Below are 27848 nucleotides of genomic sequence, written 5' to 3' on the forward strand. Positions count from 1 at the left end.
CAAATGTTTAGTTTTATTTCTCCACATCATTCAGATAACAGTAGAACATAACTCTCTGTTTGAAACAATTCTGGACTTATCTGGCACTGTAACCTATTAGAAATTACATTGACTGATTTTACATCGACTGATTTTACATTAATGTGTTACTGTATTGCAGATTATGCTCAGAGTTAGGTCCTTGACCAAGTGTCTGTCATTTGGATGTGTGGAAAACAATTTATCCTCAATAAACTTTCTCAATTCATGACTTCTGGTGTTAATTTTCCACACCATACGCTGGCCTCTCTTCAGACCAGCGGTTTAGGAAAATGTGTTGTGTTTCCAGGGAAGGCATGACCTGATATAATGTAGAGCTTAAATGCAATAATAATATTAATAATGCACTTTATTTTACATAGCGCATTTAAAGCAGCTTCTCAAGGCACTTTACACAATAAAAATACAAAGAGAAAAATAAATAATAAAAATAAAAAATACACAGATAGAAATACAAAGCGTACAAAAAACTAAAGAACACACTGTAATACAAATAATTAAAACCATTAGGAAAAAGCTTACCTAAAAGGTATTTTATTTCTTAGGTTGGATTTAAAAATGCTTAGATTTAGTGCATCTTTAATATGAGAAGGAAGTGCGTTCCAGAGTCTAGGAGCAAAGGACGAGAAAGCCCTGTCCTCTACAGATCGCAAACGTGTGTGTGGAACAGCCAAAAGTCCAGCTTGACAGGAGCGCAAATGACAAATCAATTAATCATTTGCTGGGTTTTTTTTTAATCAAAATTATATGTTTTTATAATATGAATACTATACCTTGTCACTGATAAGTCCCTGATTGACTAATCACAATGAAAATATGACCCATAACTTAATCTGATTGAGATTCAGGCATCACATTAGACAGCCATGACTTTTATATGCTATTTATAGCATCATCAAATTGCAACTATTTCAATCTTAATAGTCTCAAACGATAATGTTCAAAGTTAATTTGAAGATCTTTCCATTCTGTAGAACACAGTTTAATGTCCAGCGCAATGGACATCAGGTCTTGAAAGATATAGCAGGAACCCTAATGACTTAGTGTACAAGGTTGTGAAATTTGTGCAAGCATTAAAAGCTAAAATACACAGCTACAAATTCTAATGTTCATGTTTAATGAACATTAATGTGGATTACTTTAAAATGATTACATATATTTTTACTCAGTGTAGAACAAATCTGGTCTGAAGGGGATATGCTCCTGAAATGACCAATTTTTTAAATTTTTATTATTTGCCATGACTAGAGGGGAAAATTTATAAAAGTATGACTTAATGAGAAGACATGTTTGTCCTTTAATTCATATTTGTTATTTTATTATTGACTATACATATTTTTAGATGTTCATTTTTCACAACCTGTTTTTCTAAATGTTTACATGTACAAAATTTTGCTTTTATTTTTTCTGTAGTTGAATTAATGTCATGAAACTTTTTGCTAAATGGAAAATATAGAAAGTCTGTTCTGTTGTTAAATTTGACACAGAGACACAGATGAGCCATAAACCCTGATCCCAGCATAGAGGGGTTCAGTGAATGTGGTGTTGATTGTGTAGAAGTGTGTGAGTGTGTGTGTGTCAGAGACGCTGTAGAAGGATAGAATGCCGGCCGACACGTCAACATTCACTCCTACTCTATTAGACAGTGGTGAAGGGGCTGGTATGTTACTGCTCTCATTATTGTGCCAGACAGCATATACATTACCAGTGCAGAAAAGACACCATGATTTGTCATTGAATCCAAACTTACAGACAGTTCCTTCTTTCCTGCTGATTCCTTTATAAGCCACTGCTATACGAGCCCAAGTCCCCCGTTCAACCTCCCAGTAACAGTGTCCAGTCAGACTCTCTCGGCACATAACCTGAGGAATATCAGCAAATCTCTCTGGATGATCAGGATACGGCTGATGCTCTTCCACATGTGTGATCTTTCTGTTCCCCGACAGGATGACTTGAGTGTTTTCTGTGTTTGGATCCAGTGTGAGATCACAGGCATCTGAAGACAAGAAGAGAGATCAAATCTGTTTATAAATCTCATTTGTTTTCATTAAATGTTCGAGAGTGTGTCAGAGAAAGAACCTACATTTCCGTAGTCCTGGTTTGATCCTCAAAGGCCCTCCATAATCAAAACTAGAAAGACACACAAACATACATAATCAAATAAACATAGACTCTTCTGTATATCCAGTTGGTATTGTGGATCATTCATTGCAACATTTAGCTTGATTCTCATGTTTAAGTATCTGTTATCGTGACGTGTTTGACAAATAAAGTATGCTACTGACATGACCTCTGTAATTAGCAAAACTTGTGTACAGCCCTGATCATTTCTATTACTTTCCAGTAAATTATGCAATCTGAGGAGCTTTGCGTAGTCTCTTGTCTCACTATACTGCTCTCTTTTCAGCCAGAGCAACAGAGGGAGCTCACGGACAGAAGACTGAAGTTTTAATGTAATTAATGACATATGCAGATGTATTGAAAAATATGGACTTATTTACTCATTTATTATCAGAGGCACTGGGAAAATATAGATGTATAGAGGTGCAGGGATGATGAATTTTTCTAGGAAAATCCTAGAGAAGTTAGGATCATCCTGGTAAAGATCATCCCTCGACAAAAAGCTAAAAGCATTTTGGATTATTGCTGAAAATACCCTTACAAGAAGTATACTTCAAGACATTACATTTTATAAAGTATACTTAAGTAATGTTCAAGTATATTTTAAGTATACTTTGTGTAGTAAGTATACTAATGTCAATGTACTAGTAGTAAACTTGTAAGTGTACTATTTCAATACTGCCTGAGACTAAATTGACCCAATTTAGTATATAAAAAGTTTTCGATTAAGTGTACTATAAGAGTGTAAGGCCCGCCTACCGGTCCAATGGCCATTTCCAATAGAGTGGCTGAAGGTTTCTGTGCGTTCGGTCTTTTCAGCGTGGTTGTTGAAGTGGTCATTAAGTTTTCACTACCAAAGTTAAAACACTCTAAACACTCTAAAAACTGTTTTTTTCTTTACTCAACTTAACTTTTTGAGTTCTCAATTTCCACTGACTTAATTAAGTTGCATTTACTGAAACTAAAAACAAAAAGCGCAGATCATCTGAATACTTAATTTTTTGTATTTTAATGGTAAAAGACTATGAAAGATAATGCTATAAAAAAACATGTTAATTGGTTAAAGTCATGTTCCCTTTCTATACACGGGGAAGATCTAATTTACAGTAAAAGTCAATGAAACATATAGATTTTGTAAGTACACTGACAAGTTTTTTACTGCAGTATTTACCGTACTTTACCATAAAATATTGTAGCAATATTTTAGATTTAACGTCATTGAAATTTTATATAAAAAAAAACCTGACAGTTGTGGTTGAAGTGGTTTACCTTAAAAATACAATTATTCAAAACTTCAGGTTTTATGGCTGTAGGAGCCATAATTAAGTGGGCTGTCACTCATCACTGGGTGGTGACGCGCTGGGTTTGAGGTCACGTGTTCACGGGCGGAGTTTTCATAAGGCGCGCATCTCTTTTGTGAATGGAATGTGTCATGGAGAGAGGGGGGGCCGGGGTTGCCGTAGTTTTTGTTGACCGTTCGTTTGTTTGTTTAAATCACTGTAATAAACTACTGTTGCTAACATATTTCTGTCGGTCCCGGTTTATATAAGCCTATTGTTGATTGATTTTTTCTTCTTCTAACGTACTCTGGTATAACGTTAGTGCTGCATATTATGACCGTTCTAAAAGCTTGGCTTTTATTTTTATAGGCTATATTTACTATTACTTCCGGGTCACTTGGCCAACCTGTCTTTCTTTTAATGTAGATCTTCAAACGGAGAAATGAAAAAAGGAATTTCCAAAAACCAAAACCGGACTGTTATTTAATTTGGTTTAGTTGTTTTTGGATTCAGAAACCAAAAACGGGAGAACGACTCTTTTTTACCGTTTCTTTGTTTTTGGTTTGAAACGACAAACGAAAAAAAGGTGGTTTCTCGTTATTTTGTTTTGTGGTTCAAACGAAAAAACAAACTATCAAAACGTACACGGACCTTCATTTGTTACCATTAGTTAACTACATTAAGTTAACGAACTAACAATAAACAATACTTATCCAGCATTAACCATATGTAATGCTAATCTCAGCACTAATACATTTTTAAAAGATCTGTTAACATTAGTTAACCTTCATATTCTCCCTATATGTGAAATACACAGCCCTCTCTTGCAGGTCAAAATTACCCAAAGCATTAAAAGCTTATCGTTTCATTCTGATACAAAATTAACTATTTTTTAGATGCAATTATTAGGAGATTTTTTGATATTTATTATTTTATTTACATCTTAATTACTAGATTTTAACAATCATGGATTTTCAAAAATAAAAATAAGTACATTCTTAAAAAAAAATTTAACTTAAAGGCAGATTAAGTAATTTTCGGTTCAATAAGAGTTTGCTTATTCAAAACAAGGGTTGTCCATCAGTGATATTCCACAGTTTGAGGTTTTGAGTTCCTTTTAGTGTAAACTGAATCCAACGTATAAGCGCTCGGATTCGTTTCCGTGCTGTCAAGTATGAATTGCAGTCTGTGAGGGAAACTAAACGCTATTGGCCATTTGAAAAGGAGGAGGAGCCATTCAATATGTCCCACCTTAGCTTCCTGTTTCAGTGGAAATTATGTCAACGCATCAAACAAAGCTGCGTATTTCAAGGCACTTCAGTGGGCCTTTAATAACAGAAAACTCAAAGTGCTGTTAGAAACTTCGCTTAGAACACCGTTATCTGTGTCTCTGCAACGTCTGTCAGCGTTTTCTCACTCGAGCATTCGGATATTATTGTTTTTTCTCAACATAAACGTGAAACAATATAAACGCGATAACAATATGCTGACTCGAGTGTATATGTACGTTCTGTACAATAACTAGCACAGTCTGATTTATTAGGCATTTTTTTTCATTCGCGCTGCTTGAGCTTAAATGCTTTTGTTCTTTATACAGTATTTTTTGTTTACTCATATTATTTAATGTTTCAAACTAAAAGAAAACTTTAACATATATTGTAAGCTTGTGTATACTGCCTAATCGTAAGATTGTTCAGAAAAGGTGACAAAAACCTTAAACTTAAAATAAACTATCATACTTAAATAATAAATAATGTCTTTTTCGTGAAACATCATTTAAATAAACTAATATTCGAATATTCAAATATTCATATATTCTATTTTTATGAGCCCGAATATTCAAATGCAATATTTTATCCCTAGTCAAAACAATCATACTAAAAATAGTGTGATGAAAGTTATGTTACTCTGTGTGTTCGCACTCTGGCTGCTATGAGACACTTGCTGCACATTGCAGTAATCAAGATCGATATTAGAATATCATATTTGTTAAATAGTTAAATTAGGATTGTGTTCTGGGGTGGTTCTAATGTCTCTAGCCTTCCTCTTGGTGCGTCGATCAGAACACAGGAATGGATCAGGACAGTCTGATTCGATCAAAGGGGTTTATTGAACAATGAGGATTCATTTGTCTGTGTGAGGCATGTGTGTGTGGTTCTACAATAAAACATAAATAAAGAAATAATCAGCATAACATGACTTGACTGTTATATCAAAATAAATCACACTATACATCACATTGCATTACATTATACAATGTTATAATATACATAACTTTCCGTTGACCAATATAACGTAATTTGGTGCTGTTATTGTTTAAGTAAACATAATCGGCACGTTGAAACCGAAAGTGCCCATAAACTGACAATGAATATCACACAGCGCACTATACAGAACCTCCCAAAAGAACTAACAAATAATTAAGTATAGTATTATAATGACATGAATAAACAGGTACAGAACAGGCTGACAATATCATCAACTGTTTTATTATATTGTAAACACAGCTCGTGAATGCGCTGATTTAGTTCTCACACTGTTCACTCTGACTACCTATATAACAGCGGACAAATACCAAATTGCCTCAAAATGAAATACTATATGATTAATAATGATTGTCTGCTGATCAAAACGGATACTCACAATCAGTCATAGACGCACACTTTAGCACACAAAATAAAGGTTATTTCTCCCGGTCCCGTGCGAGTCTCTCTTTAGCTTCATTTTACCTCAGGACGATGATTGACAGGTCCGCTAAGCTCCGCCTTTCCAACATTGCCGCCCCCAAATTTATTTGGAAATTTGCTCCGTTGAAAATTAATTCAGGTTTTCTGTTGGTTGCTTTGACTTCCAGGATCCTCATCCCCTTCAGGGATTTCAGGAAGCACTATCAGACGAGCTATAGGCCGAGTATACGTTCTGCCTTTTATCTGTATCTCCACCGTTCTGACACGGCCATCGGCTCCTGGGAAGACTTTCAGAATTCTTCCTATTTGCCATAGGGACCGAGGTAGCTGGGGGTCAACTAACATGGCTACAGTGCCAGGCTCGATGTCAGGTGATGGTCTTTGCCACTTTCCTCTCGTCTGCATTGCCGGTAGATAGTGCCTTATAAATGCAGTCCAGAATCTGTCAGCTAATACCTGGGAGTGTCTCCATCTCCGCTTCGTGAGAAGTTCAGACTCCGGATACACCACTTGGGGTAAGGAACCATCTGGCCGCCCCATCAGCAGGCAATTTGGAGTAACTGCGTCCAGATCCGCCAGATCTGCCGAAACATACCCTAAAGGCTTAGAATTTAGGATGGCTTCGATCTCGATCAAAACTGTCTGAAGCACTTCTTCGGACACCATTTCTGAACCTAGGGTTGCACGAAGGGCAGCCTTTACAGACCGGATCTCCCTCTCCCATACACCTCCAAAGTGCGGAGAGGCCGGAGGATTGAAGTGGAAACTGATCCTTTGTTTGGCTAACAGCTGTTGTAAGTCTGGACGGAGTTGGCTGAAAGATTCCCGGAGTTCTGTCTCTCCACCTCGGAAGTTGGTGCCCTGGTCAGAATACAGTTCTGCAGGCTGGCCACGTCGACCAATGAACCTTCTCAGTGCCATCAGGAAGGCATCACTGTTCATTGAGGCCAACACTTCTATGTGCACAGCACGGGTGGTGAGACACTTGAATAGGAGACCCCACCTCTTCTCTGTCCGGCGTCCCAATTTCACCACAAATGGCCCAAAACAGTCCATTCCGGCTGAATAAAATGCCGGCTTAAACAATCTGAGTCTTGGCGGAGGGAGATCAGCCATCTGCTGCGTTGCTGGCTTTGACCTCCACTTGCAACAGTCGAGACATGCCCTTTGGTGCTTCCTAATTGCCTCCCTGCCTCTCAGAATCCACACCCTCCTGCGGAGCTCAGCAAACACTCGCTCAGGTCCTGGGTGGTGGAGTCGAGTGTCATAATCCTTAATCAGTAGCTGAGTGTTAGGATGATGAGAGTCGAGTACGATAGGGTGCACGGTAGCTGGGTCAAGGGCTTCCACTCTCCTCAGTCGTCCTCCGACTCTGATAAGTTGGTTTTCGGAGTCAAATTCCGGAGAAAGACATAGTAATCGACTATTGGATCGAACTGGCTTGTTGGATTTTAGCAGCTGGAAATCCTCAGGGAAACTATCTATCTGTATCTTTCTCAGGGCAGCAGTCTCTGCCTCTCTGTAGATACTTGCTGGAGGAGATTTATCCTGGGCAGCCGCCCCATGCAGCTCCTGTGCAACTGCGTCCACCAAATCTTCCCAGTGGTTATATTTCCTCTCATTTAAAGTTAACGGCACAGTGTTAGTGATCCCACAGAAGATTCCTCCTTTAAGTTCAGCTGCATCTTCAGAGTTTGGAAAGTGTGAGGTAGGGTGAGAGGGCCACTCCTCCTGAGTTTGCAGTAAGAACTTCGGACCTTGAAGCCATCTGTTGGGGCCGATAAAGTCTTGCAGTCTCTTGCCCCGAGTCAGGTCATCAGCAGGGTTTCCTTCGGAATTTATGTATCGCCACTCTGTCCGGTCGGTCAACTCCTGAATCTCCGCCACCCGGGTGCCCACGAAGACTTTGTACCGGCAGGACTCAGAAAGAAGCCAGTGGAGGACAATAGTGGAGTCAGTCCAATAGGTGACCTTGTCCCACTTCAGAGTGAGCTCAGTTGTGAGCAACTTTGCCAACTGGGCACCTACCAAGGCGGCGCAGAGCTCAAGCCTCGGTATTGACTGCCGCTTTCGTGGGGCCACTTTAGACCGGGCTAGAAGAAAAGCAAGGTGGGGCTCCCCCTGGCAACCTTCCGAACGCAGATAAGCAACAGCCCCATATGCCTTCTCAGAGGCATCACTGAAGACGTGAATCTCCCGGCGTACATCTGATGTATCCATATAAGAGGGGTTATAACACCTAGGGACTGTTACCTGCGATAAGAATTTAAGCTCCTCTTCCCAGTCTGTCCATGCTTGCCTGAGCTCACCTGGGAGCTGTGGATCATCCCAGTCCCGGTGATTTAGCCAAAGCTGCTGCACAATCACCTTGGCTCTGGTAGTATAGGGAAGGATGACGCCAAGGGGGTCGTACTGACTCGCCAGCACCCGGTATATGCTCCGCATTGTCAAGGCATTGTATGTGACAGGTCGGTGTTTAAACCCAAGCTGGTCCAGCTCGCAGTGCCAACTCAGACCCAAGGTTGACTCTCGTGGGTCGGCTCTGTCTTGAGAAAGCCACAACTCCAGCTTAGGGGACCTGGCTTCTGGAGGTAGATGACTGACAACTTCCGCTGCATTACTGGCCCACTGCCGGATGTCAAAACCACCAGAGGATAAGAGTGCACGTAACTTATCCACTAACAGTCGTGCTTCTTGGACAGAACTCAAACTTTGTAGACAATTGTCCACATAGAAGCATCTGTCTACAGAGAATCTTACATCCTCGTCAGATGTACTGTGCAGTGCCACGTGTCGCTGCAGAGCGAAGGATGCACAGCAAGGACTACACGTAGTCCCGAAAGGAAGTACTTGCCACTCATAGGTATCTGGAGGGTCATCCTTACGCAGGTCACGCCACAAAAAACGTAGGAGCGGTCTGTCCTCAGGCAGTAGCAGGACCTGATGAAACATCCCACGTATATCCCCACTTATGGCCACACTATGCTCCCTGAACCGCAGGAGAACACCCAGAAGAGAAGGGCTCAAGACTGGACCCGGTAGTAAGGAGGTATTAAGGTTTAGCCCCTCATACTCGAAAGAACAGTTGAACACTAGGCGGTTCTTACCATTGTGAGTGACCATATGGTGTGGGATATACCACTTCTCTCCTGTGGCTTCCTCTACCTCATTCTGCAGTTTGATGGCAGCACCAGTCAACTCCAGCTTCTTTATCTCAGACTTATACACCTCCGCCTTCTCTGGTGACCGAACGAGCCGACGCTCCATGCCTCTGAGACTAGGCATCACTGCTTCCTTAGGAGCACAGAAGAAGGGGAAGTCCTTCCTGCGCAATAAAGGTGTCGCATAGCGGAGGATGCCGTTAACTTCAACCCGAGTCGTCTTAGTCTCCAAGAGACTGATAGCCTCTTGGTCCTCTTTGGATCGGGTGGCCTGCTTCTCACAGCGGTAAGGTAAGACATCAATCTGCCACAGCCTTTCAACATCCTTCTTCAACTCTAATTCAGCAGGGGTGAGGGATAAGAAGAAGCACTGTTGTGGTGACAGCTGATCCTTCAAGAATCTTGCAGGTCCCTGCAAGGTCCATCCGAGCCTTGTTTGAACAGCTGCAGGTCCATCAGAGGGGCCCAGACGAACAGGTGATATGGGAGTAATGAGGTGCGTATTATCAGCTCCAATCAGTAATAGTGGACGTACTCCATCGAAAGACTGCAGTGGAAGGTTCTTCAGATGCTGATACTTCTCCAGGACACTCAGAGGGTAAGAATGGTCCGCTAGACCAAGGCACTCGGCAGTGAAGGCAGCTGAGATTCGAAATACTTTCTGTGGCTGAGTCACCGGAGAAATCTGGAAGGAGACTACGGCACCATTGACAGTTTGAACATCCTGGCGGATAGTACGCAGTGCTAAGCTCTCCATGGGACCATGGATTCCGAGTTTGGTGGCTGCAGGGGATAGAAGAATCGTCCTCTCCGAACCATCATCCAGGACGGCATAAGTATCCAGAGTCTTGTCGTTGTGACGGAGTAGAACTCTAACAACCTTGAGGAGAACTTTCCTACATCCTGTAGGTTTATCCAGATACAGGGTCTCAGTCGTTGAATTAACCAGACAAGATCCTTCAGTCACTGATTTGGAATTCACTTCATGAAGGATTTGTAGATGTCTGCCTTTGCAGATACTACATGGCTTTTTGAGAGTACATTTAGCCGCTGGGTGTGCACGCCCACAGCGCCAACAACGGTGATTTGTCTGGATCCAATCTTTGATCTGCTGTTTGTTGAAGGACTTGAAGGTATCACACTGACTGAGGTAATGGTCATTTTTGTCACAATACGGACAGAAGGCTTTGGGCTGTGCTTTGGTGATCCCTGAACTGGTTATTGGAACCAGAGCTGGTCCGATAGGTAATTTGGCAGGGCTATCATCAGATCCATGAAGTACAGTAACTGAACGTCCGGCAGGGTTTGTCGCTCTCCCCCGGTCCATCTTCTGCTCTACCCTCCGTCGGCGGTCCGAAGTTTGACTCTCACTGCCCTGACACCACGCTTCATACTGTAACCATTCAGAGAAGTCTAAGAGGTTATACACTGCACCAGGACGACGAAACATGTGTCTTCTGAACTCCGACCTCATTTCAGGAGGTAATTTGCTAAGCAGCCTCTCCACATGCGAACCACACCTCAATTCCGCCTGACCTTCATGGCCCAAAGTCTCCAGCATACCAACAAGGGATCTGATTTGCAAGGCGAACTTGTCAAAGGCTGCTGTATCACCTCGCCGTATATCAGGAGCGTCCATCACTTTAGCTATCCTTCTGAGGGCTAGCTTGTAAGGTTGTCCGAACCTCTCAGTCAGAGCTGCCATGGTATCACTATACGGGAACGGTGAGTTCAAATAGGAGTCTGCTACCAGGCGGGCTTCATCTAATCTCAAATGATCCATCAAGATCTGATAGCGGAAGAGCTCAGTAGCATCAGGAGGTAAAAGGTTTTCCAGAGCAAGCTTTAGTCTGGTGAACTCACTAGGATCTCCCGTAATGAAGTCTGGAATGGTTGGTGTAGGCCCACGGTAGGTCTTCTCTCTCTCATCTGGATGCAAGGTGGAAGCTCTGGGCATAGGTGTCTGACACCTAGGTCTCCTTGGCTTGTAACTTTCATTAGGTTGAGGCAGGTAGGCAGCCCTAACAGGCTCAAACCTCTGCTCTGGATACCAACTTGGATCATGGTAGTAGGTACTGTACTCATTAAGTGGTGGAGGTAATCTGCGAGGAGTCGGTGAGACCGATTCATCTGGACAGCTGGCAGGAGTGAAGTCATAATAATTAGAGGGCCTAACTGACTGTGTGACTTCTTTTTTGGCAGGCAATCCAGTTTGTATATGATCTCTCATTACTTGAAGCTCACTAAGCATCTTACCCAGGAAATCTACCATCACATGTTCCCTTAATGGCTCCTCAGCATTCTTCTCTTGTTGATTAGACAGAACCGAACGATCTCTATAGTCCACTGTCTGCTTTAAGGTCGGAACTGAGCTGTAATTCCCTCTAAAGGCAGATGAATCTGAGTTTACTGGTGCAGCAACTGTGCTGGCCAACCGCATTGGCTGCCGGTTAGTAAATGAGTAGGGAAGTGGTGTTGAAAGAGACTCAGAGCGCAAGATGGGTTGCGAAGGCCTACGTGCTGTGTTAAAGACAGTTTGTGGAGATGACTGAACCTCAGTCTCTTCCCAAGGCCGATGATATGGTGAAAACTGAGGTTGAGTAAAGGGCATGGGAGCTCTCACCTGTTGTCTTCCATAAGAATGCTCTCTGTTATAAGCAGCCGGTGATTGTGTTCTGGGGTGGTTCTAATGTCTCTAGCCTTCCTCTTGGTGCGTCGATCAGAACACAGGAATGGATCAGGACAGTCTGATTCGATCAAAGGGGTTTATTGAACAATGAGGATTCATTTGTCTGTGTGAGGCATGTGTGTGTGGTTCTACAATAAAACATAAATAAAGAAATAATCAGCATAACATGACTTGACTGTTATATCAAAATAAATCACACTATACATCACATTGCATTACATTATACAATGTTATAATATACATAACTTTCCGTTGACCAATATAACGTAATTTGGCGCTGTTATTGTTTAAGTAAACATAATCGGCACGTTGAAACCGAAAGTGCCCATAAACTGACAATGAATATCACACAGCGCACTATACAGAACTCCCCAAAAGAACTAACAAATAATTAAGTATAGTATTATAATGACATGAATAAACAGGTACAGAACAGGCTGACAATATCATCAACTGTTTTATTATATTGTAAACACAGCTCGTGAATGCGCTGATTTAGTTCTCACACTGTTCACTCTGACTACCTATATAACAGCGGACAAATACCAAATTGCCTCAAAATGAAATACTATATGATTAATAATGATTGTCTGCTGATCAAAACGGATACTCACAATCAGTCATAGACGCACACTTTAGCACACAAAATAAAGGTTATTTCTCCCGGTCCCGTGCGAGTCTCTCTTTAGCTTCATTTTACCTCAGGACGATGATTGACAGGTCCGCTAAGCTCCGCCTTTCCAACAATATTAATAAAAGCTGGATAACTTGAGTTGCTAAAGGGCACCCAATTCATTTTGAAATATATTGTATGTTGGAGAAAATGCTGTATTACTGTTACTATTAATAAAGCTCTTTATGATTAGGCTATTTTCCACTTGACAAAATAGTGTTGTCTCTCAGGCATCGTACAAACATTTTACTCGTGGTAAATCAAGAAAACAATAGATTCAAACAAGAAGAATAACTGTGTTGAGATATATAACAATGATTAGATTTATGTTGATAAATGTATCCAAAAACATGCTCAACTGTCTATTAAAACACATATTTATTAAAGCATCCTTGTTGTTTCCATGGTTTCTACAGAAGTAAAAGGCTTACAATAGGCTTGTTCGACTTCATGCAGCTCTGCGCAGACCGATCGGCGGCTGACTTGAAGCAGTGCATGCCGGTTAGAAATTTTGTCCGACTTGATGCAGCGCCGACACCACGTGACTGTGACATATGCCATCAAAGTACCGCGAGAGCGATTCGAGAGTAGCCGGAGAACTCAGCCAGCGCAGCTTCTCAAGAGCGGCTGCACGAGGGCTGATGACGACACAGCTGTTCCACGATTGGCCGGATTCACTGCATGACAACAATCACGTGTGTTTCGTCTTTATTCGAACACCTTTAGTTCCTCTAAAGCTCTCAAATCAGGTTTTTATAACAGTAAACACTCTTTTCATGTCGTTGCGATGTTATATTGTGTCATGTTTATCAAATTAAAACTGATTAAAAGACTCCACTTCATTGATAGTAGCTTATGTTGAACTTTATTCTTGTTCAAACAGACGCTGTATGAAGCAGTACATAAAGTATTTAAATGAAAATGTCTCTGAAACATCTATTATTTGGCAAATATTGCATTTATTTCACTTCAGCTGTGGTAAAGTATGCGAACACCACGTGAGCGGTCACTATGGGAACCAGAAAGTGTCCGACTTCACGTCTCCGTTTGCAGCTCCTCCCCGATCGGGTGCATCCAGCCGCAGCCGATGTCGAACACACCTAAGGGTAACGCGGATATGACATCATTGACAGGCGACACAATGACACGGGCCGTTACACTGGTTAAAATAGCTAAGTTTTGTGGATTGATGGAAACATTTGGGATAATGTAAGTACACAAGTCAACAACATATATAACACTGTTTTAGTGTTTTTTTTAGTTACGGTGTCTTTAAATTTCAAAATAACAATACATGCACATTTCAGTTAAAAATAATGCTGACCTCTTGTGAAAAAAAAAATAATATAACATGGCAATTTCATGACTATTGCCACTAGATGGCCTCAATGCACTGTGAACTAAATGAAATTGAACATTTTTATTAAGTAACATTAACAAAGGTTATTAAATGCTGTAATATATTGTTCATTGCTAGTTTGTGTTAGCTAATGCATTAACTAATGTTAAGACCTTATTGTATAGATTTACCACATGATCTTTGAAATACAGGCTTGTATGAAGCAGCACACAAGAGTCCATGACGATCAAGTTGGTGATTTTTTTTAAAGGCACCTCTCGATAACCATTTGTTTAATGTTTGTTATTAAAGGAAATGTAGGCTGTCTTATATAACACTTGTTTAGTGTCAGGGGCATAAGGCAGCGATGTCAAAAACAAACTGCGAATCTAAGTTGTATCTTGGCAAGGAATAACATCTGTTTGTATCGCTAATTGAGGATAAATGTGTTCAAACACTAGTGTGTTCATGCTTCACACTGATTTTTTGTGATTGACCGAACAGAATATTCTTCTTTTTCCTGAGTTTTTAATGCAGATTGAAGCTTGAGTGTTGCACGACTGCCATCTTCTGGAGTTATTTAACTCAGACCTATACAAAGAAGCAGGTCATAGACTCTCCATTTTTCCTATATTTGTAAGGAAGCAGTTCAGTTCTCTTCTGCCTTGTCCACTCCTCCTGCATTCAGTGTGTTCTTTACTCCACATCCTGTTATTCCTTTTTTTTTTCTTTTTTCTTTCATCATGTCCTTTCTCTTTCTTGAAAATAACATGCACATATTTTACTGTTTCTTTGACAATGGCCACAAACGCCAGTTTTTCCTGGAATGATTCCCTATAATGTGAAGTGTTCATTTCAATGCATGATGTCATATTCTTAACTTTGTTATGATCGTTTCCTCTTTCATGTTTCTTTCTTCTCTTACTATCTCTTACAATAAAAACTCTATTCTGAATATCTCGTATACCTTTATATTCCCGGTGCCACTGTTGCCACTCTTTAACAATTTATTTCCATTCAATGATCTTTCCTTCTGATCTTCAGAGACTAATGTCAGTATCTATGTTTTCTGTTTCTTAAGGCGAGACACCCCAGGTGAATAGGGTAAAAAAATAAAATAAATAAATAAATATCACCATGCTTCACCAGTTGATTGATTACATTAATAATTGCAAAAAAAAAAAAAATGAATTACAAGTTTTCAGAAGTTGTATGTTTAAAAATGCAAATGAGGCGTTATCTAATTAAATATGCACTAATTTGCATACATTTCTAGAACAAAAATTTGAACATTGAATGAAGTCAGGTTTATATATTTTTTAATTTATATATTATATTCAAAGGTTTTTAGAGGGGATTTTGGATATCTTTATTTATCAGTCCACAAATCAGAAAATACTGTCAACAGCCAAAAATAAATACATTTTCGCCATTTTGTTAGGATGTTGTATAAAATCACGAAAATTATATATGAACAAACCCCTATGTAAAAACCTTCAGATTATAGATAAGAATAAAAATGTAAAGTTTGGTGTATGTAAGTTTTACTGAAATGGAGATTTCTGGCTCAATGTAGGAGGAAAACTAATTTTGATATACACTGTAATTGAAATCTACAGACACAAATAGATAAAGTGCTCTAAAAGATACGGTTAAAAGTGTATTTGGATGTTTTCTGTCCACTAGTCTGAAAAAAAAAAAACACTACGTAAAGCCAAAAAGCTCAAAATCTCAAAATTGACAGATGCATGAAAAAACACAGTTCCCTTTCATGTCGTTCACTCCAACGTTCGTCGGAGGGATCCGACAGAAACGGGATCTTCGCAGAGAATGCACATTGGAATGCGATAATTGCGCCAGCTGCTTCTATCACGCAGCACGGGTATATAATGAGCAGCAGGTGCAACGCAACTTTGGTTTTCGCTGAGGGGCCGAGCTGAGCCAGGGACCCGGTCGTCTGCAGCGACGGGACGAACGTCTCCGTTCCCTCTTTCAGGGAACGTGGGTTACCATACGTAACCGAGACATTCCCTTTCATGTTGGTCACTCCAACGTTCGTCGGAGGGATCCGACAGAAATGAGAGCCCTACCAACACGCCATGTTGTTGGCCCTTCCAGTGCCCTGCATAAGCCTCACTTCTCCGCCGTACGTCTCCATTCTCTCTCTCAGTTACCATACGTAACCGAGACATTTTTACCTGTATTGTCTGTCTGGCCTTAAGGATTGTTTAGCTTGTTTACCTGCTCTTTCATTGATCATAATATTTATATGAGTGGGAACCCAAATAAATACATCTCAGTTTCTTTATTTTTGAGTGTATTGTCACTTCTCTATAAAATAACCCCTGATGATTTCTGATTCTACCTGTTTTGAGGCTACACAAGATTTTACACACACTGCCCGCCCAAAAAATATAATTGCTGTTTGGATTTAAATAGTCAAATGCTTAAGAGTCTATGATTTGATCATTATTGCAGTGATTATTGTTTCTAACATGTTGAATTCAATTCATTTCAGTTCAATTCACGTTTTTTTGTATAGCATGAGTCCACATTACAATTTAGAGTGATCTGTTATCAGAGGAAACTGTCTAAGTTATGTATTTCAGAAATGTACATATACATGTAACCCGGTTAAAAAAAGCATGAGGTGATAAGTGATGCTTTTAGTAGGCCTATCATTTAATAATCAGAGCATATAAATAGTGTGATTAAAAAGGTTGAAATCATTATCATTAGTAAAAGTTATATAAATTGGAATAAATAATTTCATAGTCTAATAAATAGAATTTGAGGTTAAAAAAGTTAAGAATCATGGACCAGCAATGAAGTTGTGATTTTGCTCAATAAGAAAAATGCATATTGTGTTATGTTCATGTTTTACATTTAAAAGGTTAAATATTTTTTGGTTAATGATATTTGTGAAGATGCTTTAATGATGCCGGTAAGAATAGTAAGAAAGAGTTACAGAAATGTTTTGTGAATTTATTTTATTTCTGAAAGTTTTGTAATGAGCCAATCACGGTTGAGGTCAAAATACAAGGGAGGAAGAGGATCGTGAGACGAGAGAGACGGGAGTGTGTGTTTACTGATAAGAGAAACGTGGTTAATGTTAATATAGCTAATGCACCCGTTTTAGTTAAAGTGTTCAACAAGGACTCTTATATTCACTTTAATGGTGATAATTCTGTCAGTTTGAGTGGCATACTTCGCACACGAAGACTGAAATTAGGGCTTAGTGTTTTGCATGGACTTTGCTAACAAGCTAGCGGCCAGCGATCTCAAGTAGTTAAGCCTGTGTGGAACTGTGAGAGTGACGATGATCAAAGACCCTGACGGAGCCGGATAGCGTTACCGAGTGGTGGACTTTGCCCGTATCGTCGACCATGTGACGTTCCTCGTCAACCATCTTCTCTTCAGTTCTCTTCAACTCTCTTCATCCTGTTTCCTGTTACTGACGCCTTTGATCCTGTCCGTGTGAGCTTACATCTACTTTGAGTATATAAGTTACCATTTTTTTTGTTGGGCCTGTGTGGTGAAGCAGCCATTTCGTTTAAGGCTACAACGTACCCGAGCTACATTCAGGCCTGCATCATTTGAACATTTGAAGGGTATTTCAAATTTAAAATAGAGTTTTGCCAGCTATTTTATTTTCTTGGGCCCTATTGTTTGAATGTGAATTTAAATGCCTTTGTGATCTGAAAAGTGAGTTTATTAACCCCCTGAGGTCGACAATCGCGTCGGCGCGATAGGCTCGCTTTTTTTTTTATCAGTTCAAACGAGATTAATTTTGCTCTGTTGACTTTGATATTACAAACAAGTTTCATACATCAATCGATTCTGTTAAATGTGTATTATTTTTGTGTATACTCACAATAAAAACAAAGTGTTGTGCTTTTTGCCAAATAAAGAAAAATAAACATGAGTTCTGCTTTCTCTCTGTCAGTGTAGTCCATTCTGAAACGCGTCCGAAAATGAACAATAACTCAGCGAATACTCAGTCAAACAGGCATACAGACACACAGGCATGAAGCTTGAATTCTCTTCTTTTAAATGAAGTAATTTATATAAAAAACAAATATTCTCAGTTCATGTAATCTGTAAGAAAAGAGCGAGATGTCAGTCGTTCTCATCTAATTATTTTTAATGTGACTCCGCCCACGGAGAGCGCGTGCTATTCAAACGCAAATGGCTGAGGCAATCCTGCAAACCTGTGAACGCCCCCCATATCAGCTCGAGAAAACACAAGTTTAATCATATCATTGTAGCCTACTTGTTTACACCATCTCGCAGCGCTGTGAGGAATAATAATAATGGGAAATCTACCTCAGAAGTGCGGGTATTTCGAGGAGCAAGGATCCGACTGAGCTGAGGAATACTGTAGTAAGTTTTTTTTCCATCTCAAGTGAATCGCGTTTCTGTGAATGAATGAACGGGAGCCGCAGAGATGCGCGCTGTTTACCACAGCTCGCAAAAAGACAGTTTAAATTTAAATCGCGTTTCTGTGTGAATGAATGATGATGTTTTAGCAAAATGTATTGCTATACTGAGATGAGTAAAAATCGACTGAAATATGTTGAAATAAAATGTAGGCTATTTGTATAAGCAACGTATTAAACTGCAAATTAACATTTATATGCCCTAATATTTCATAAAAACAACGTTACAGTCAGGCGAAATATGAAAGACAACATTTTGTTGACTAGATTTGGGTACAGTTTTTACTGTAGAATATACTGCCACATCAAATAAGCTTTTGTTTAGCAATTTATGCTCATATGTTATATATATTTTTTATATAAATATTATTATTTGTATTTAATACTATTTTTGTCAAAAATAAAGTCATCAACTAAGATGTTAGCTGTTCCAATGTTGGCTATATTCAAACTAATGAATACATATGATAAAATGTAGGCCTATAATCATTTTTTTTACAAAGAAAGAGTACACTTGAAATATTGTTGAAATTGCAATTATTGTTGTAATTGTAACCTTTTTAATAAAATAGCAAAACATATTTGCAATATAGATGTAAGCAAAATCTTAAATGGTCAATATAAGTCTTCTTCTAAATATATCTTTTGTCCTTGCATTGTGGCTCAGTCAGTGTCACACCTGAATGAATGGCTCATTATGCAGAGTGGGTGGGACATTGTATTCTCAGGTGTAAACCACTCCTCATTCACGCCCCCCTTGCATATTGGCTTTCCAAGCAAAACCTGTCTTACTCAATTTAAATCAATGTATTGTTTTATTTGAACGATTAGGCAGGATGATTTTCACATCATTTTGAATCCAGAACTCGAAGCGACAACATCCATTAGTCAAAAGTCTTGTGGACACATATTTTGTATGAGTTTTGTGGTCTTATTTCAGCAACTTTCATTTTTATTTTTTTCAATTACCACGCATAAACATTATTCTCTTAAAAATTCAAACATATACATGCATCTTGAGTACATATTATGGTAGCCCTGTTTGTGCTATATAGAGTGAATTTACACCTTTTCCATTAACATGTTTATAAATAACTGAAAAAAGCACAAATGTCAGAGCATGTCAGAACACCTCCAGGGCCCAGAAAACCCCTCAGACCCCAGAGGGTTAATACCTTTTTACTTTGACACACTTTTTCTAACTAAATCTGTAATTTTTTTATAAAACAGTTGTGGTTACTGACTGATATTTTAAGTTGATTGAGGAAAAAGAGTAATTTTTGAGTTAAATGTGAAAGTATTTATAAGATAAAAGTACTTGAAAGAAATTTCATTTCCGTTTAAAGTGTAAATAGTACTGCTTAAATAGTGATTTAGAGGGAAAGTATTTCATACAATGAGTTAATAATTACACACACACAAGTGGAATACTGATACATTTATTAGTGAAACTCACATATTTGACTGAAAAGAAAGTTAAAGAACTCAGGATAGCCACCTCTCATTATAGTGAAACAAGCTAGAGAGGCGCTACATACAAAATCACACTTAGCTAATTAAACTATGTAATAATTTAATGCAGAAACAATGAGCTCATTGAAGTAATGAATACTTGTTTGCTAGTAAATGATAACTTGTTTGTTTTTCTTATAATAAATGTTTGACATTAGTTCTTCTAACCCTAATTGATGGAGTGTGTAGCTTTTCATGTCTTATACAACCATGTAGGAAGACACATCATGGCCATATTCCTGGAGAACAATGTTAAGATTCATCAGGCTGAAATTGTGAAAGCTCTGAGTCCAGACCTTAAATTCACTGGAAGTCTTTGGGATGTGCTGGAGGAGACTTTACACAGTGCTGGACTCTTGCATTGTCCAAATAAGATCCTGACCAAAACTGATGCACCTTTTGATGGAAATAAATGTTGTGATGTTATTTCCATGTGCATCGGTTTTTGTTCGAGATCTTATATTGACAATGCAAGAGTCCAGCACTCTGTAACTGAGTGGGGTCAGTTCATTACGCAAGTTTCTAATGGTCATCTACTGGTCAAACAGTTGAAGAGCAAACGTCTGATTCTTCAACAAGTAGATTTTGAAACAACATATTAAGTCGACTACATGATCATCAGAGGTCAAAGATATTCTAAGTACAATCCAGTCCAATCTGACAGAGTTCAAACAAATGCTGCTAAAACACTTTTGTTAACATTAGACATAGAGGTAACACGTCTAATGTTACCTCTAATAAGGTATAAAGGAATAAAAATATTCCTTTATTCATATAAAATTGTGTACACATAAAGTCATATTCATTGTAAAGATGAATGGGAACAAAAGTGATCAAATAAATTGAATGCCTCTTACAGATCATTAATTAATGAGCAAACTGAAAGTACATATGTTGATCTGGGGTTTTGTCAGACTGAACTGTGTGATGGATACAGGACACAAAAGTTGCTGGAGTTTCTTCACACAGAGTATCTCTAGAAGAGTAAAGACTGTCATACACACAGTGCCGGTCAGAGTCAGTGTGTTCATAACCCTGAAACGATGCCCTCACTCTTTAAACCTTTCTAGCAGAACAGTTTCACTGTAAACAGACAACATACAGTGAGTTAATTTAAAATAACATTTGTATGTATTACTTTTTATGCTGACAACAGGCCAACAGTATATAAGGTGCTACATTTATTAATGTGGAAATTAATAAAAGGAAACATGACATGACAGTGCTGACTTAATAAAGACATGTATGATCTTTAATTCACATTTGTTCTATTTAATATAGTTTTAACCATTCATGTTTTACAACATTTTTACATTTTACATGTACTACATTTTTCATTTAATAATTATGTAGTTACATTATTTCATCAACATATTTTGAAAGCACTAACAACCTATTGCTGTAACCTTAACCCTCTGGGGTCTGAGGTGTTTTCTGGGCCTGGAGGTGTTCTGACATGCTCTGACATTTGTGCTTATTTCTGTTACTTGTGACATTTTCATGGCTAAAGTCTGATTACACTGTATTTAGCACAAACTCTGCTACAATAATATGTCAGCAGCATGTGTGTAAAAGTTTGTAGTTTTGAGATAATGACGTTTATGCGTGGTTTGTGAAAATACAAAAAAAAAAACAATTGTCACTGAAATAAGGCCATGAAACCCATACTGATTATTTCTTCACAAGACTTTTGAAAATTGTATCGCATAGCCTAGAATATTTGCTCCAAAACTATGTGGAAATCACCCTGACTGCTCATTCAGATAAGACAATATATTGATTTAAAAACTGTAAGATGTGTTTTGTGTGAGAAAGCTTTATGTGAAGGGCGGATCACCTCATTAATATGCAAGCCTTTCACACCTGAGAAAGACAAAGACACTCCCTAATGGCCCTATTAGGAGCTATCAGGCCCTGTCATTCTGAGCAACCTTGCACAAAGAATGAGGAGATTAAAAAAAGAATGGCTTTTTGATTGTTTGGATTTATTTACAACACAACATAATCCAAAGATACACAACAAATGACAAAAAAGCACATTATTGAAAACAATAATCCAAAGACAGAGACCTTTGTGCCATTCCTAAAAACATTGTACATACCTTTCATTTCCAAGGTATTTGATTTTCACTTTACCATGTTCATGTACAGAGACTCATGTGAATGTTGAAGTCAGCAGGACTCTGGGCCCTGAAAAAAAAAAGTGAACATACTGATATCAGTATTTTCTGGTGAAATAAAATCAGTATTTCCAGGTTTGTTGTGCCTTGTAGGCATAGAGGCTATGCGCAGTGCTGCATAAAATAATAATAACAATAACCTATAGCAGCCTATAAATCTTCCAAAAGATTTCAGTAACAACTACGATAAAAATATATTGATTATCATATGTTACTTCAAATGTTTCCATTCGTTATGATGATATGAAATGAGATAATAGTCAAAAACATGAAGCCTAATGTTTGGTGCATTTTGCTTTTCAAACGCGATCCAAAATATGAAACATTATGGTTACCATATTATACATATCTACGTTTGAGCAGATATCCACAAACACAGTAACAGTAAACACGGGTCTAAATATTATAATATTCACCATATATCTAGCAACAGTTCGACTGCAATGTGAAGTTTATACAACAATTACATAAACTAATAAGTAAGAATTTCTTACCTTACATCTTTCTTGTCTTCAAATCACGTTCTTCTTCTTCTGAGGTAAAGCCAATGTAAGCTCACGGCGTGTACGTCTTTCAAACTCGACGAAAAGCAGAGACTTGTGAAGTTTTTTGGTGCTTTGTTTTTGAGGTAGGCTAATGAGCGCATTCGCGTTCCATGTGGAGATTTGCATGTGAATCTCTTTTGCACGCGTGGGCGTGGTCAAATTAAAAATAATTAGCAAGCGCGTGAGAAGCTGGACATCTCAAATTACTTTATACAAATTACTTAAACAGAGAATATTTGTTTTCAGTTTGAATCCGATCATTTAAAAGTACACACTTAAATGTTTATAAAGGTATATGTTTATTTTAAGTTTATTGTGCTACAATGTGAAGAAAATCCAGCAAAACGCGCGGGCGCGTTTGTCGACCCCAGAGGGTTAATTTGCATTAGGCAAAGTAATACCACTGTTCCTTTTTGTATTTCTATGTTTTAAAATCTTCTCAGCTCCCTTGCATCTGTCTTGCATCATAATAAAAAAAAAAAAAAAAACAAACCTTATAATAAAAACTTACAATACAACTTCCTCATTGAATATAAGCCAATTAAAAAAAATGCGTTTTTAACTTAGATTTAAAAACAGGCAAAGATGATGCAGAGCGAATACACAAAGGTAAAGCATTCCACAATATTGACATGTCAGCACCTAATGAACTGACAGATAATTAAGTAGAGTAGACTGAATACAGTTGTATTTTTTTTTAATTAGATGCTTTTATTATAACAAAATTACTTTCTGAGAACTGTCCCCATGCCAGTGTGAACATGCATATACAATAATCATCTGTGTGCAACTTGCATGAGAAAAGAAACATTCAGTTTTACAATTGTACTCCATTACATCTGTACTCAGTCTACTTTGGAATTTAAGTGTTTGTTTGTTGTTAAATCTGACACAGAGACAGTTCGGACTCAAAAACCTTAAATCCAGCATAGAGGGGTTCAGAGAATGTGGTGTTGAATGTGTGTAAGTGTGTGAGTGTGTGTGTGTCAGAAATGCTGTAGAAGGACAGAGTGCCAGACAGCCAGTCCAGATACACTCCTACTCTCTTAGATTGTGGTACATGGGTTTGTATGTTATTGCACACATTATTGTGCGAGACTGTGAATCCATTACCAGAGCAAAAAAGAGACCATGATTTGTCATTGTATCCAACCTTACAGACTGTCCCTTCTTTCCTGCTGATACCTTTATAAGCCACTGCTACACGAGCCCAGCCAGTCCGTTCTACCTCCCAGTAACAGCGTCCAGTCAGACTCTCTCGACACAGAACCTGAGGAATATCAGCAAATCTCTCTGGATGATCAGGATACTGCTGATGCTCTTCCACATATGTGATCTTTCTGTTCCCCGACAGGATGAGTTGAGTGTTTGCTGTGTTTGGATCCAGTGTGAGATCACAGGCATCTGAACACAAGAAGAGAGATAAAAAGTTTATTAATCTCATTTGTTTTCATTAAATGTGCAAGAGTGTGTCAGAAAAAAAAAACCTACACTTTTGTAGTCCTGATTTTATCCTGAAGGGCCCTCCATAATCCAAACTAAAAAAGACACACAAACATACAGATAAAACAAATTGTAAGTAGTTTGAATAGATATTCACATACAGACTGTTATATAAAGTCAAGTCATATTTATTTGTATAACACATTTCTCAATACATATTGTTCCAAAGCAGCTTCACAGAGCCGTATGTCTCAATGTCTTGAGGTTTTTTATATCTTGATGTCTTCAGACCCCTGTAAACAGCTTTACAGGAAATATTCTACAGTCTTTTTAAGCTCCTAGTGAACAGCCGAAGGAGCTAAATGGATTTCATATATGCATATAAATGTAAAACAAATAATTTGATATTTAGTTGTAAATTATTTGCATTCAGTAACTCTGTAACCAATAAATAACAGTACATGAGTATCTCTACCATCTTCAAATTCTTAATAAACCAATCTATATATTCTAACTAACATACTAAATGCTTTAGTTGTATTTTCTGCAAGCACTTTCTGAAAACATTGCCCTTTTACTGTAAATATGTAAAAACTGCAATAAAGAAAATGGTACAAATACATTTTGCGATTTAATTGTTACATGCAGAGATCGGAAGAACCAGAAGAAGAATTAATGATTTTAATCGAAGCAAAGTTTGGTTAAATGCTCCAACTTCAATTATTTGAGTTCTTAACTTGTACCCCACATACTTAAGTGTCTGCAGTGAGCAGTTTGGATCATTCAGTTTGTCAGAGAGCAGATTGACTCCTGAATCTCCTGGGTGATTGTAGCTCAGATCCAGCTCTCTCAGGTGTAAGGGATTTGAACTCAGAGCTGAAGACACATAACCACAGCCTTCCTCTGTCACCATACAGCCTGACAACCTACATAAACACACAGTCAGATCATCTACAGACACACATCAACAGTAAATGGGTTGTTTTAAAGCCAGTATGGAACCACCATGAATGTTTCAATGTAAAAGTCAAACCCGAGTATCTTCAGCTGACAGTTTGGACTCTTCAGTCCATCAGAGAGCAGTTTCACTCCTGAATCATGCAGGTCATTGTTACTCAGATCCAGCTCTCTCAGGACACAGTTTGAGGATTGAAGAGCTGATGACAAACTCACACAGCACTGAGCAGTGAGATTACAGCCAGCAAGACTGAAAGATATGAGATTTATATTTTTTATCTGCATTCTACAATTAGGATTTCAATAATATCAACATCATTTTGTAAAAAGACTTTAAAAAAAAATCAAAATATGCTTAAGATGTGTAAGTTATCACAACAAATTGTCATCATATTCAGAACCTTTTCAATGTAATACATTTTTACACACTCACAGGGCTTTCCTGCAGTTGATCACAGCTGGTATTAGTCTTCTTCTACCCTCATCTGATGTGTTGTATTTCTTGAGGTCCAGCTCATCCAGCACCTCCTCTGACATCTGAAGCATGTAGGCGATGGTTGAGCAGTGAGCAGGAGAGAGTTTCTTCTCTGAGTGTTTGTCTGATTTCACAAACTCCTGAATCTCTCTGGACAGAGACTGATCTTTGACTTCCAGCAGACAGAGGAACAGATTGATGGATCTTTCAGTGGAGAGTCCATGTCCATCTTTGATCTTCTCTTTAATGTACTGTGTGGTTCTCCTGATGCTCTCTGAGCTGTTCTCTGTGTGTGTCAGTAGATCCTGTAAGAGTCTCTGATTGGACTCCAGTGAGACGCCCAGCAGGAACCGCAGGAACAGATCCAGGTGTCCATTCTCACTCTCAAGGGCTTTATCTATTGCATCCCTATGCAGATTATGCATCACATCACAAAGGTGCAATGTGTCGATATGTTTCAATACATAATGGTAAAATGCATAGAAAGCAGCAAGAAACTCCTGAATGCTCAGATGATTAAAGCTGTAGACTTTCCTCTGATGAATCACAGATTCCTCCTTAAAGATCTCAGTGCAAATCCCAGAATACACTGAGGCGTCAGTGACGTCTATGTCGCTCTCACTCAGGTCCTCCTCATAGAACAACACATTGCCCTTCATCAGCTGTTTGAAAGCCACTTCAGCAAGTTTCACAATCACTTCTCTGTTGGACTGGAGGAGTTTCTCTGGATCTCTCTCTTCATACTTCTGATTCCTCATGTTGATCTGAATTAGCAGAAAGTGGATGTACATTTCAGTCAGAGTGTGAGGGATTTCTGCACTCAGATCTTCTTTCATGAGCTTCTGAAGCACAGTGGATGAGATCCAGCAGAAGACGGGTATGTGGCACATGATGTGGAGGCCTCTTGCTCTTCTGATGTGTGAGATGATTCTGCTGGCTTGATGCTCGTCACTGATTCTCTTCCTGAAATATTCCTCCTTCTGAGACTCATTGAATCCCTGAATCTCTGTCAGACGATTGATGTATTTGGAGGGGATCTGATTGGCTGCTGCTGGTCTGGAGGTGATCCAGATGAGGGCAGAAGGAAGTAGCTCTCCTTTCATGAGGTTTGACATCAACACACCCACTGATGAAGTCTCAGTCACATCAGAAACTTTATGAGAGTCTGAAAACAACAGTGTGCTTTTGCTTTCATCCAGGCCATCAAAGATCAACAAAACTTTACACTCCTCATAAATCTTTGAGTCCAGATCTTGAAGTTCAGGATGAAAGTCCTGCAGAAGTCTGTGAAGACTGTACTGATGATCTCGGATCAAGTTCAGCTCTCGAAATGGAAGCACAAACATGAAATCTACATCCTGATTGGCTTTTCCCTCGGCCCAGCCCAGAATGAACTTCTGCACAGAGACTGTTTTCCCGATTCCAGCGATGCCTTTAGTAAGAACAGTCTTGATTTGGTCTTTCTCCTTACATCCTGGTTCAGGTGAGGCTTTAAAGATGTCATTGCAGTAGATTGGAGTGTCTTGTGAGTGTTGTGTTCTGGCTGTTTTCTCCATCTGTAAAATCTCATGTTCTTCATTCACTCCTTCTCTCTCTCCCTCTATGATGTAGATCTGTGTGTAGATCCTGTTCAGTAGAGTTTCATTCTCTTGTAGTTTGTTTCCCTCAAATAATCTCTCATACTTGATCCTCATGCTAGTTTTGTGCAGGTCTTTGACTCTCTGTAGTTTATTTTCCACTGGTTTCTGCAGGTCTCCAGTCTCCTCCGGCAGGGCTGCTTGTGTGTAACAGTGAACAGAGCCAGTAGAACTGGATCCTCTCATGACTCTGTGTGTCTGTAGAAGAGGACGTGTTCTGGATCTCTTTCTGCACTGAGGACAGTCAAAATCTTCTGATGGTCTGGACTGATCCCAGTAGAAACTGATGCACTGTCTGCAGAAAGTGTGTCTACAGGTGATAGAGACTGGATCTTTCTGAACTTTCTCACAAACTCCACACCTCGACTGAACCTGGATCAGATCGTCCTTCTCACTGCTGAGTGAAAAAAGAGATCAGTTTTGAATCACAATAAATAAACACAAAGGGAGAATAGAATAATTATTTGCACCAGACAATTTTGTTCAGAACGGCCCAGCTTGCATTAATTACAAATACGATTCTGTGAAGATCCTGTTCAGGAGGGTTTTATTCTCTTGGAGTTTGATTCCCTCAAATAATCTCTCATACTTGATCTTCAAGCTGGTTCTGTGCTGGTCTTTGACTCTCGGCAGAACATCATCCATTGTTTGAGGAGAATCCTTCTGCTTGT

The 27848-nt window shown here is 39.0% G+C and overlaps 1 protein-coding gene across 1 annotated transcript; it reads right to left on the bottom strand.

Moving 5' to 3' along the window:
- LOC307154455 (protein NLRC3-like) lies at nt 1–27848 on the bottom strand. The gene is made up of 8 exons (XM_079864412.1): nt 27689–27848; nt 25499–27574; nt 25142–25315; nt 24861–25034; nt 24157–24203; nt 23851–24069; nt 2123–2169; nt 1–2035 (listed from the first exon to the last, which is right to left on the bottom strand). Exons 1-7 carry the CDS (start codon nt 27820–27822, stop codon nt 2147–2149), a joined length of 2847 nt encoding a protein of 948 aa, XP_079720538.1. The 5' UTR covers nt 27823–27848; the 3' UTR covers nt 1–2035; nt 2123–2146.

This window comes from Squalius cephalus (genome assembly GCF_949319135.1).
Source record: "Squalius cephalus genome assembly, chromosome: 2".
Classification (NCBI taxonomy): domain Eukaryota; kingdom Metazoa; phylum Chordata; class Actinopteri; order Cypriniformes; family Leuciscidae; genus Squalius; species Squalius cephalus.

What these genes read in the sequence shown, in the direction of transcription:
- LOC307154455 (XM_079864412.1), bottom strand. Translation starts at nt 27,822, where the DNA reads ATGGATGATGTTCTGCCGAGAGTCAAAGACCAGCACAGAACCAGCTTG. An exon ending in ATCAACTGCAGGAAAGCCCT is followed by an intron (nt 25,316 to 25,498) that starts GTGAGTGTGTAA and finishes CATATCTTTCAG; the next exon opens with TCTTGCTGGCTGTAATCTCA. An exon ending in TGTCAGCTGAAGATACTCGG is followed by an intron (nt 25,035 to 25,141) that starts GTTTGACTTTTA and finishes GTGTTTATGTAG; the next exon opens with GTTGTCAGGCTGTATGGTGA.